This window comes from Fusarium pseudograminearum, chromosome 1 (assembly GCF_000303195.2).
Source record: "Fusarium pseudograminearum CS3096 chromosome 1, whole genome shotgun sequence".
NCBI classification, from domain to species: Eukaryota; Fungi; Ascomycota; class Sordariomycetes; order Hypocreales; family Nectriaceae; genus Fusarium; species Fusarium pseudograminearum.
The window spans coordinates 4,716,564-4,728,787 of NC_031951.1; the positions used below are offsets into that span (position 1 = coordinate 4,716,564).

Here is a 12,224-nt window from a genome sequence, read left to right on the forward strand (position 1 = left end):
TGCGGCGACCCCTGCTGGTACGTATCGCGATTCCTTGTTCTTGTTTTACAGCTCACAGTCCATCCTTCCAACACTACGTATTTGCCCTACCTTCCTTCCATTTGCTCCGTTGGGTGCTTTATTAGCCATTCAACTGCTGCTTCCTTGACTCGTCCTTCCTTTTTGCTACTTTCCCTTCTCCTCATATAAATTCCCAAATCTCCAAAAAGATCCTCGATATCCATTACTACTTTGTAACAAAAAGCTTGATCAATCAGAGTCAAACTTTGTTTCACATCCTTTCGTCTCTCTTCGTACTTGAGACCCCTTTGAACTACCTTGCGATATCGCATATACAACCACAATACGCAACTCATACTCATACAAACCTAGACGCAGGCCGCCGACAATCAAAATCCACAGGACTCCTTAAATCTGTGATGCATAATCTTCTCGGAGCCTCACCACCTTCTCCAGCGCTGCCAGCGCAATCACCCTCAGAATCTCTACCACCTACATCGAATCCAACCCCAAACCCAACTTCAGACCCTTCTTCGCACCCGAACAATCCGAACAACTACGCAGTCCTTCCTCCTCCCGCAGATGGTGACCATGGCCATCTTCCTCCACCAGCAAACGCACCTTCTTCTTTGGCTGTAGCCCTCCGATCGCTAAACGATTTGACCGAAACCCCCACCTATGCGCGAAGTGTCACTTCGACAGCGCCGAGCTCGCCACGCATGTAAGTGCCGTCATTTTTTTCACTGCTCCTCCACAGTTGGGGTTGCGAACCACATATCCACCACCTTCGGTCCTTTTAGCACTGGCGATCCCGCTTTTGGGAATCCTCAATTGACGTATGGAAATAGTCCTCCATTGCGACAAAATTCGGGCGGTCACACACCACGAGTGCGACCTCATGCCACAACACTCAACATCCCGGGCATGACCCGGTCCAGAGTCTCGCCCGACGGAAAGATTTCTTCTCGTGATGTTGCTGCCAAGCTTGTTATCGTCATGGTTGGCTTGCCAGCTCGAGGAAAGTCATACATCACCAAGAAGCTTCAAAGATATCTTTCTTGGCAACAGCATGATTCTCGCATTTTCAACGTTGGAAATCGAAGACGTGTGGCTGCTGGGCGCAGAGTTTCTGTGCACCCCAAGCTGCAGCCAGAGGGAGAGCACCTGGACCCCCCTGTACACGCCGCCTCCATTTTGCTAAACGGCAATCCCACACCCTTTGGCCCTGATCAGTCAGAGCCGGAGAAGCTTGACCTTAACGATGCTGCTCAGTCAGAGGTGGACCAGTCTGCCACATTCTTCGACCCCAAGAACCAAACGGCGGCTGCCATGCGCGAGCAATGTGCCATGGATACTTTGGACGAGCTGCTGGACTATCTGCTGGACCAGGGGGGTGCTGTCGGCATTCTCGACGCCACAAATAGTACCATTGAGCGAAGAATGAACATTGCTAAGCGCGTTAAGCAACGGGAGCCCAAGCTGGGTATCCTCTTCATTGAGAGTATCTGCCAGGATCCCAACCTTCTCGAGGCAAACATGCGTTTGAAGCTCTCTGGCCCTGACTATCGCGACAAGGATCCCCAGAAGTCATTGGCAGATTTCAAGAAGCGAGTCGCCGCCTATGAGAGCGCATATGTCCCTCTAGGCGAGTACGAAGAGAAGAACGACTTGCAATACATCCAGGTTTGTGAAACCCCAACCCGTATTGATGAGACGCGTGCTAACTAGACCGTAGATGGTTGACGTGGGACGAAAGCTCATTCAACATCGATTGAAAGGTTTCCTCAGCAGCGGAATCAGCACTTATCTTGCCAGCTTTAACCTCGCTCCTCGGCAGATTTGGATTACCCGACATGGCCAGAGTGTCGATAACGAGATCGGAAGATTGGGTGGAAACTCGGCCCTGACTGAGCGCGGACATTGCTACGGTCAGGCTCTTCACAACTTCATCACTTATCAGCGCAAGCAATGGTGTATGGAGCAAAAGAGCAAGAAGGCTCAGGCTTCTTTCCCTCCTATTCCAGGCGACAACACACCTCCTTATCCTGAACTGAACCGAGAAATTGAAGACAAGAACTTTTGCGTTTGGACTTCAATGCTTGACCGCAGTGTGGAAACAGCCGAGTATTTTGAAGCCGACGACGACTACGATGTCAAGAATTGGGAGATGCTCAACGAAATGAATTCGGGTCAGTTCGAGGGCTGGACATATGCTGAGATCGCGAAGAAGGAGCCCGAGGAGTTTGCCAAGCGAGCGCACGACAAGCTCAACTACATCTATCCTGGAGTTGGTGGCGAAGGCTATCTTCAGGTTGTTAGCCGTCTGCGCGATATGGTTCGAGAAGTTGAGCGTATCGAGGATCATCTTCTCATCATTGGACATCGCTCTGTTTGCCGAGTCTTGATGGCTTATTTCATGGATTTGTCCCTGGCAGACATCACAGATATGGACATTCCTCTGGGCATGCTCTACTCTATTGAGCCCAAGCCTTACGGTCTCGATTTCCATGCCTACCGGTATAATGAGGATCAGGGTTGGTTTGAGGAGCTGCCCAACTACAAGCCTCAGAAGACTGCTCGCAACAGCATCATCAAGCCACAACATTAAACATTTCTAGCACCTACGGCATCGGCCGACATGTATAACAGTTTTATTCGGAGTTCGATGGCTCGGTATTTCCTATGGATTCTATTTCCTACGGCGTTTAGCGGAACACGGTATTTGACGATTGACGCGCATAAAGAGGAGTCATCCGCACTATCAATGGGACAGGAGGGCATTATTTAAAGACGAAGGAAATGGCGGCGGCGTTCTCTGTCCGATTGACGAGTCGACATGCCTTTGAAGGCGCGACCCAATTGTTCTCATCGGTAATTTGATTTAGGCGTTTCTCGGGGTTCTCATTTTTATGATTGAGACTATGGATTCGGGTGGTTATGGTGTCGGAGTGGTGCACCAGCCCATGCTGTGTGTTGTGTTTTATCCCTACTGTTTCCTTGCCGGGGCGATGAAGGAATTACCAGAAGTTAGATGGGATATGTGTATGACTGATAGATACGCAGCATGAGCTCACGCCAACGGATGGGCTACTCAGTAAAAAGTTTGAGTGCTAGGGTCTTAGCTGTCTAGATTCATAGTTCTGAAATTCACATTTCTATGCAAGATTATTCTCAACAGGCGATGACTTGTACAATCGGTTGATGCATGGGCTAACATTGATAACATGTGGAGGAAAAGATCCAAGATCATGTAGGGGATATTCCCTCCATTTGTTACCAATCTATCCATCCATTCACTCACTTTTGCCTTGTAAGACAGTAATTGCTTGTTTTATGTTTTGCCTATCAGATCGATAATCTGCCTGCGAGTTATATGGCATGGTCTGATACTACCTCTCAATCCAGGACTGCACATGGCTCGTGATGCCATCTCCAACCACTCTTCCTCATAATCTTGATGTAATTTCGGTGTTCAGGTCGTGGTGGCTTTGCCAAGTTTTTTGCGGTGTTCTCGTCCGTAGGTAGGCACTCACTCGACTTGTATCATACCTTTAGAGTACTTACAAAGTGTGCGAAACAGTAAGATTTTAAAGTAACGAATCATGAATGGTATATTCTCGAGGTAGGTATTTAGTTATCTAAATTACCCATTAATCGACGACCTGAACGCCATGCAATGCCCTTCCATGCCTTTTGTAACCCTATTGAAGTTTTTTCCAAGATCTTGCCGCATACTTTTATTTCTCTGTTGCCAAAACCATCTTCTCTCTCTCACCTCGTCGCCTCTCGAATTGCTTCTTGGAATGGCGACGCTCGTTCTCTTCACGGCGCTTGATGCTCTTGAGCTCCACAGACTTGATCTGGCCAGCCTTCTTGAGCACCTTGGGTACGTGACGGTGACGGTGAATACGACGGACTTCAGGCATGTGCTGGTATCGCTCGATAAGAGCATCGTTGTACTCCAGAGCCTGGCGCTGACGAGCGGACTTGACACCCTCACGGCGCGAGGCGTTGGCACGCCAAAGTCGCACGTTGCCATCGTCGGAGCCAGAGAGAATGTATCGAGCGTCAGGGGTCCAGCGAGCCGCTGTCACACGCTGCATGCGCTTGGTGTGGTAAATATCTCGAGAGTGACCGCTATCGCGGTTCCAGAGACGTACGGTTCGATCCCAGGAGGCAGACACAAGCTCTTCGCCGGTTGGGGACCACTCCACGTCCATCACAGCTGCCACGTGATCCTTCAGAATGTTGAGAGCGCGATCCATTTTTCTCATGTCAAATAGGTATATTTGGTGATCTTCATTAGCCACAGCCAAGTTGAAGGCTTCCATGGGTGACCAAGAAAGGCGGTTGCTGGCGAACTTCAAAACGGTCTTTGTGACGGGAGTGGAAGTGCGGAGGTCGTAAATCACAATGGAGCGATCGTTGGAGCAAGATCCCAAGATTGATGTCTCGACTTGGTTGAAAGCAACGTCGGTGATGGTGTCGACGGATGTAGGCCACTTGAGCACTTCGGGAGCGGCAGTGTGTCGTTCAAGATCGTAGATGTGGATAGCACTCGAAGCAGCAGCAAACGAGTTGTTGGAACGGTGATGCGACAGGCTGGTGAAAGCACTGGATCCAAGCCATGAAGATATGGGCGCCGCATTGCTGGGTGTGTTGTAAGGGTCAAAAAGCTTGACTGTTTTATCGGCGGCACAAGTCAAGAGCTTCTGATCGCGAGTCCATGTCATTCCCTTGACGATGTTCTCGTGCGCTGAGGCATGCCAGATCTCATCTCGATCGGCTAGATTCCACACCTTGACAATGCCATCACCAGCGCCGGAGGCGACATGGTCCAGCGAGTTGGGATCCTTGGCCATAGAGTAGACACCGTCGACGTGGCCGTTTCCTAGCTGCCCAACGAAAGGCTGGGCATGCATTCGTTCAAGCTTGACGGCATTGAGGGCTCTCTGGTATTCTCGTGCGCGTTCGAAAGGGTGCAGAGCGGAATCGAGGTTGCGTGGTTGTTTGGTAACATCTGAGCCGGCGACTTGTTGTGTCGAGGCGGAGCGAGTGAGAGCCTTGATCTTCATGTTGAAAGACCTCGTAGATTTTGCGATTTACTACTCTTGAGGCTGTTATTTTTGGCGGGGAGCAATACACTATTGATCTCTGTAGAAGAAAAAGAGCAGTGAGTGGCCAGTAGTATTACCCCAGAAGTGAAGCTATCGATATTTTTTTCTGTTATCGTTTGAGAGCATCCTTGCCCATGCGGGCCGATAAGAGCGGGATTACTAATGATCCGCTGCCGAGCCAGGTACAGAATACAGTTCAGCAGATCGCATATGCAACTCTAAGGTCAGGGCTTCAGTTCGCATTGTTGCGAAAACTCACCCTCTTTGTTCACTTTCACCAATTTTTCCCGCCCTTTGCACAATTACGCTCTGAAACACCGGGCACACGCCAATTTTTTATTCTAGCTCCTACACCACGCGATTATCACGGTCTTCACTCGTTGTAGATCCTTTTAGGCGCGCAGTCGCCCAACAATATGGACGGGATGGATTACGATCCCATGGTGATGGACGGGGAGCCCGAACAGCCCCAAGTGAAGATCTCTGCGGTATGAGAAGACTCGCGAGCCTTTTTGCTTTCGGGGGACACTCAACTGATGTAACTTGATACGACCCAGGCCGACCACATGCATGTCGATTTCGAGCTCTCTAAGACGAACCTCTCTTTCGCCAATGCCGTGCGACGAGTCATCCAGGCCGAGGTGCCCACAATTGCTATTGACCTGGTCGAAATCGAGACCAACAGCTCCGTGCTAGCTGACGAGTTCATCGCCCACCGCCTGGGTCTTATCCCCCTCGATTCAAAAGGAGTTGCCGAGCTCAACTACTCACGAGACTGCGACTGTGAGCAATATTGCGAACAGTGCAGCGTAACTCTTACACTACACGCCAAGTGCACGTCCGACGAGATTATGAAGGTTTATGCGCGCGATCTGGTAGTCGATGGACGACATGGAAACTCGGTGGGAAGTCCTATGATCATGGACCCCGAAGGGTATGGCTGCCTGATTGCGAAGCTGCGCAAGCATCAGGAGCTGAAGATCAGCTGCATTGCGAAGAAGGGAATCGCAAAGGAGCACGCCAAGTGGATGCCCACGTCTGCTGTTGGCTTTGAGTATGATCCTCACAACAAGCTAAACCACATTGATTGGTGGTTTGAGAACGACACAGATCCAGCTGTTGAATGGTAAGCATACCAGCCAGACTTCGGATGATACAATACTAACATGACAATCCCAGGCCCAAGAGTAAATACGCTCAGTGGGAGGATGCTCCTCAGGAGGGCGAGCCTTTCGATTACGATGCCGTCCCCAACAGGTTCTACTTCGAGGTCGAGTCATCAGGGAGCATGGAGCCTGATCAGATTGTGCGGGAAGGCATTAGAGTTCTGCAACAGAAGATTGGCGGTCTGCTCAAGGGGCTGGATCCTAGAAAGTACGGCGGAGACGAGGCCGACTTCGACGGACCCCGAAGTCCAGACATGAACATGGAAGGAGGAACCACACCATGGCAAGATGGTGGGTACACCACGCCGTATGGTGGTGGTGGCGGCCAGACGGCGTACGGAGGCGGCGGTATGACAGCTTACGGAACAACACCATATGGAGGATCTTGGCAGTAAGAACGAGAGGCGTTTCACGGGTATAGTCACTTCGTAATCAAAGACGGTTTGGCAGTCTAAAGATCAATCAGGTTTGCAACAATTTCAAAACAACCAAGCATAGTACAATCATAGAATGGATTAATTTCAGGAAGCAAAAATCTCATAACGCACCCCGTTCTATCTAGATAGTATTTTGTGTATGCAGAAGCAGAAAATGCCAGCCTATCCATCTTGTCCCGTTCTATATGTTGAGTTGTATGATATACAAACCAGTTCCTCTTGTAAGAGATGATGCCGGGAAATCTCGAATTCCAAAGTAGAAATGGCACAGTCACCGCCTTTTAGTGACAGAATGATAAAAACACAACGCCGAAATATGCCCGTCTTCTCCATAGTCTATAATGCCGTCTATAGGTTCGCGTCTAAGCCTTGCACCTTGCGGTATGCCTTGCGGTGCATTTCTAGGAAGACAAATGTACAGATGGTTTGACTGGCGAGTGTCAGTTGAGAGTCTGAGTCTGAGAAAAAGGTTAACCTACGGTCCAAGTCTGAGGAAACTGGGAACCCAGCCCTTGAACATCCACATAAGGCCGTCAGTTCGGTGAATATCGCGAATCAAGTGCAGAACTCCGTGGTCATGCGTCGAAGACATGACACGAGTCTTGATAACATCAACAGGACTTGTGATGGTAGCAGCAACAAAACCAGCAATGAACGAAGCGGTGAAGTGAGTCTTGAGGTTATCCTCCATGGGCGTGTACTTGAGCAGCAGACTCTTTGAGATATCGTAACTGGCGAGTTGGCCGGCTGTCATGAACATGGCACGACTACTGTTTGGCAACCAGCCACGGAACATGCTCTTGGGTCCTTCTTCGCGCGCCATGCGAACCATGCCGTCAAACGCATGGCGGTAGTTTCGACGCTCGGCGTGGGGAAGCGCAGCATCGTGCTGCATGCGCACATTAAGTACATCGGCAAAGTTTCCAGCAATGCCGCCTACGAAACCAGAGCCAGCGGCGAGGCCAACGAGAGTCGCAAACGATGGGTCACGACCTTCGTTACGGCGTGTAATGCGCGTCTTGAGCTCTTCGTAGACGCCGAATCGGACGGTGGAATACGACATCTGGCGCAGCAGCGAGGCTGAGATACCACTATAAAGACCGAGGGGGCCGTCATTGCGGAGGATGTGGACAAAGGTGCCGACCATGTTCTTGGGCGCATTGCCAGTGCGCATTTGAAGACGAACCTAGAAAGAGTGTGAGGAGTTGCTATACGCTGAATGGGAGGTTCTCAAGCTTTACCTTGACTACCAAAGACTCAATGTCAGCCCATGTTGATCAACATGATAAGACAAACGCAGGACATTCAAGACATACCTAGATCCAAAGGATGGGTAACGCAGGCAGCCATACTACTGGCACTTCCTCCGAACCAAAAAGGATATCTTATCATCGCCTTCTTCGCATCGGCCGTCGCCTTTGCAGGCGTTGACGTCTCCGTAGTTTTGCTCATGGTCTCTTGAGCGGTAGCCATGACGTGCTGGGACTTGGTTTCAGAGACCAAGTCCGATCTAAGCTTGGACGGGGGAGGGGGGAAGCGAATTTTTAAACTTGGACTACCTATCTAAAGTTAAGCTCTTGGATCAACGTCGATCAAGTGCGGGTGCCATAGTACGGTGGCCGACTGTCAAGATTGTGACAAAATGTGGGAACAAGAATGTGAAATACGATCAAGGATAAGACGGTGCAGAAAAAAAAAAAGTTCGGTTATTCTGACAACAAGGGTACGTAGGTAGTATGTACTTTGTACTACGCTGCAACTCCGTGATCCTCAGCCATCTCTACTTCTCTCATCGCTATGAACTGATCAATTGGCCCGGTGTTTAGCTATTATAGCCGCAGCATCGGAGCGGTATCGGCTGTCAAGTTACCGAGAACAGGGGATATCATATCGTGGAGTTCTGTCTTGCGCTAGTTGGTAGCTGAACTGAGACTTTGGAGAAGTTGGAGTCGTGTCTGGGTTGCTTCCATGTAAATTATATCCGGAGCAGCTGTAAGGCCGAGACCCGAACTTTTTTGCAGTTTCGGTGATACTGTGCGACTTGTCGTGGAACCATCTTCGGAACTCAGTCTTTCAGCTCCCCAAGACCTACTCAATTAGCCATTGGCGTCTTCTACGTGGTCCGGTCGGCCTGTAATGTAATTGTCGAGCTTCGCGAGTTTTCAAAAATGATACTCTACGTCCAGGGCATGCGCTACCTGAGGGCTTCTTCTACCCCACGAATCGTTCAGCTTTCCCGGAGCTCCGCACTGCTGCGAACAGCTTGCGCCGCGAGAGCCTACTCGTCGGGTCGGTCTTGTTCCAGTCAATCACTCGCATGGACGTCTCGCTGACTGGCTTGACCGTGTTGTAGTACCCCCGACGGGATCTTTAGACTCTGTGACTATCCGTGGACAAACTATCAAGACTGACCCGGTGTGGTTCAATGTGCCCAACAATGTTCTCGAGGCCACATCGAGGAAACTTCACCTGCTCAAAGATCACCCAGTGTCTATCACCCGCCAGATAATGCAGTCCAACTTCCCCGAACCAACCTTTAAGTATTACAATGAGTTCAGTCCCGTTGTCTCGACGAAGCAGAACTTCGACTCGCTCGGATTCCCTGTAAACCACCCTGGCCGCGCCCTGTCCGATACATATTATATCAACAGCGAAACACTCTTGAGAACACATACAAGCGCCCACCAGGCCGATACGTTCCGGGGTAACGAAAGCGCTGGCTACCTTGTCTCGGCCGATGTGTACAGACGAGATGCCATTGACCGAAGTCACTACCCCGTTTTCCACCAGATGGAGGGCGCCATGTCTTGGGATCGTACCAAGGTTCCAAACGGTGATGTTGCTGCGGCTGTGTGGAAGGACTTTGAGAAGCTGCCCGCTCATGGAGTCAAGGTGGACGACCCTAACCCTGTTATGCACCCCGAGCGCAATCCTCTCCAAGATGCGCACCATACAGCTGCTGAGGCCGAGGCTATTGGTGCTCATCTCAAGAGGTCGTTGGAAAACATGGTCGTCGACATCTTCTCTCGAGCCAAGGCTACTGCGCTTAAGGAGGACCCCAACTTTGTGGACGAGCCGCTCCAGATGAGATGGGTTGAGGCCTACTTTCCCTTCACCAGCCCCTCTTGGGAGTTGGAAGTCTACTATGCTGGAGACTGGCTTGAAGTGCTAGGATGCGGTGTTGTCAATCAGGATATCTACATCAATGCTGGCGTACCAAACCAATTGGGTTGGGCGTTTGGCATCGGCATTGACCGCATTGCAATGCTGTTGTTCAAGATCCCAGATATTCGCCTGTTCTGGTCAAAAGACAAGCGCTTCCTGTCACAATTTGAGGGTGTCACCGACAACCTGGACAAAATCAAGCGTTTCGTCCCATTTTCCAAATACCCTCCCTGCCCCAAGGACGTGTCTTTCTGGCTTAGCTCGACGACAGCAGCGGGTGGCAACACCAAGGGAACATTCCACGAAAACGACGTGATGGAAATCGTCCGCAACGTGGCAGGTGACGTGGTTGAGGATGTTCGACTGATTGACGAGTTCACTCATCCCAAGACGGGACGTAAGAGCATGGCGTATCGCATCGTGTACCGCAGTCTGGAGCGGACTCTGACTAACGATGAGGCTGTGGCTTTCCATGAAGATGTTCGTCAAGCTCTGGTCAAGGAGTTGGGCGTTGAGCTTCGATAGACTAGACTCGATGTGAGCGTAGATCAGTCAGGCTGATCCTATGTGTGGAACTCATGATCAACTTGACATGGTAACTTGGACCTGGACCTGGACCTGGACCTGGACCCCTTGACAAGACTTGAGGCTGTATAATATATTGATGTATACTAGTCGTATTGCATAGTGCCTTGAATGCAAGAATCGGCATGGAGAACTTGTGCCCGCGGGCTGAGCTTTCTGGCGTAGTAAAATTACGTTACCACCGGCCGTACCTGATAGCGTAGGCTCAGGAGCAGGTTATGATAGTGTATGAGAGCTACTGCGCCATCAGTCAAATGACAGTCTCGACATCCACGATGGGGCATGAGACTGTCAATAGCTAAGCCACATGCCATCATGCTGGGAGAATCATTCAACGGCTTTGAGCAAGTGACGTTGCTTTCCATCTGAGCCACGTCTGGCCCTTGCATGAAAGTGAGCTGCCTCCCGATGGGGCGGTACAGTATGGAGAGGAGACGAGACAGGACAGGGGTAGTATATCTAAGTGGCTTGTGCGTATCGTGGCGTTGAGTTGGTCCGTGGCGTTAGCTTCCACGGATAGTATTTTGTTGAATAGCAGTATTGGCAAATAAAGCAACCTCGGTAAGAAGAATTCACTATCGCTATAGGAATTAGTTGATAGATGAGACAATTAATATCACTCGATTGTCGATCAGCATTCAATCAGGGTATACTCTATAGCGAGCATGCACTGTTGAAAAATGGATCTTGGACATGCTGTGATCTATGTAGTATCTATCGATAACAGGGTAATCTGCTGAATCCCAGACCTCAAATTATCGAAAAGTCGAGTTTGTGGGATAAGAGATAATAAATCAAGTATTGTACAAAGTACTTTGCAGTGCCAAAGCTACTAATTGGTTTCCATATCGGGAAGGTATAGCAAGACTATTTCGACTCTAGTTGGTGTTCTTCCTTGCAGGGACTTTGTTGTCTGTATGTCACTGCTAAAGACAGGGTATATACTAGGCATGTAAAGCTTGGCAATGCTGTGCCGTTGGGGTCGATTCGGGTAGGTATTGGCATGGTTGAGGATAATCTAAATAATATCAAGGCAAACATTGCTGTGCCGGCTTGAGGCGCATAGAGTTCGCTTGGTCAAAAGGAAATCACTTGACTTGAGGGGCGTTTCTAGCGACTCAATGTCTAGACAAGTTACCTCTTTCGCTTGTATCAAGATGTGGATAATTGCAGAGTTGGCAAAAGTGACGACATTGATGATAGTTGTAAAGGATAGCCAAGGCCTCACTCACAAGGACCCGCTCGGTAAACAATACTCCATATTCCGAGCTGGGGTTATGGTTAGTACATATGTACTATCGGCTGCGGGAAGACCCAATCCCCAATGCGACTCTCCTAGTTTGGTATAGTACGAGGGCGGATGTCTACCACAGTCTCGTTAGAGAGGATACGGCTGTATAGCCACTGAACGGAAGCTGAAGCTTTTGATACAGCCCTCAAAGAGATTGAAGGCTTGGAAACTAGCATGGACATCGGATAAGCTTAGGACATCACAGGACAACAAAAATGCAGGGTAAGATATGTATTCGGGAGTCTCGGACGGAGAAGGACTAAGCTTCTTCGGAGGCGGCAGGATGGGAAAGTTTTGTTATTGTTTCTCTCGTCTCCTCTTGCACAGCCCCCTTCGGAGTTTAGAGAGTCGCTATGAGCTGTAACTGGCTGCGCCTGACTTGCAGCTGTGGGGGATCCTTGCGATTAGATAGGAATCCTGGGAGTTTGTGTGTCTGGGGAGCTGGGACAGATAGTATCCTCAG

The 12,224-nt window shown here is 50.0% G+C and overlaps 5 protein-coding genes across 5 annotated transcripts; 3 read left to right on the plus strand and 2 right to left on the minus strand.

Annotated features, from left to right (window-relative positions):
• Positions 1-419: 419 nt before the first annotated feature.
• Positions 420-2,608, plus strand: FPSE_08506 (uncharacterized protein; the record flags this gene model as incomplete). Its single annotated transcript, XM_009261624.1, has 3 exons — positions 420-721; positions 801-1,683; positions 1,736-2,608. The coding sequence occupies 3 exons, from the start codon at positions 420-422 to the stop codon at positions 2,606-2,608; spliced, it is 2,058 nt and encodes a 685-aa protein (XP_009259899.1).
• Positions 2,609-3,737: 1,129 nt separating this feature from the next.
• Positions 3,738-5,075, minus strand: FPSE_08505 (uncharacterized protein; the record flags this gene model as incomplete). Its single annotated transcript, XM_009261623.1, has 1 exon — positions 3,738-5,075. The coding sequence occupies one exon, from the start codon at positions 5,073-5,075 to the stop codon at positions 3,738-3,740; it is 1,338 nt and encodes a 445-aa protein (XP_009259898.1).
• A 458-nt stretch (positions 5,076-5,533) lies between these two features.
• On the plus strand, positions 5,534-6,678 carry FPSE_08504 (uncharacterized protein; the record flags this gene model as incomplete). Its single annotated transcript, XM_009261622.1, has 3 exons — positions 5,534-5,605; positions 5,675-6,243; positions 6,297-6,678. The coding sequence occupies 3 exons, from the start codon at positions 5,534-5,536 to the stop codon at positions 6,676-6,678; spliced, it is 1,023 nt and encodes a 340-aa protein (XP_009259897.1).
• Positions 6,679-7,068: 390 nt separating this feature from the next.
• Positions 7,069-7,894, minus strand: FPSE_08503 (uncharacterized protein; the record flags this gene model as incomplete). Its single annotated transcript, XM_009261621.1, has 2 exons — positions 7,069-7,150; positions 7,200-7,894. 2 exons carry the CDS (start codon positions 7,892-7,894, stop codon positions 7,069-7,071), a joined length of 777 nt encoding a protein of 258 aa, XP_009259896.1.
• A 994-nt stretch (positions 7,895-8,888) lies between these two features.
• Positions 8,889-10,410, plus strand: FPSE_08502 (uncharacterized protein; the record flags this gene model as incomplete). Its single annotated transcript, XM_009261620.1, has 2 exons — positions 8,889-9,009; positions 9,074-10,410. 2 exons carry the CDS (start codon positions 8,889-8,891, stop codon positions 10,408-10,410), a joined length of 1,458 nt encoding a protein of 485 aa, XP_009259895.1.
• Between the last annotated feature and the right edge of the window lie 1,814 nt (positions 10,411-12,224).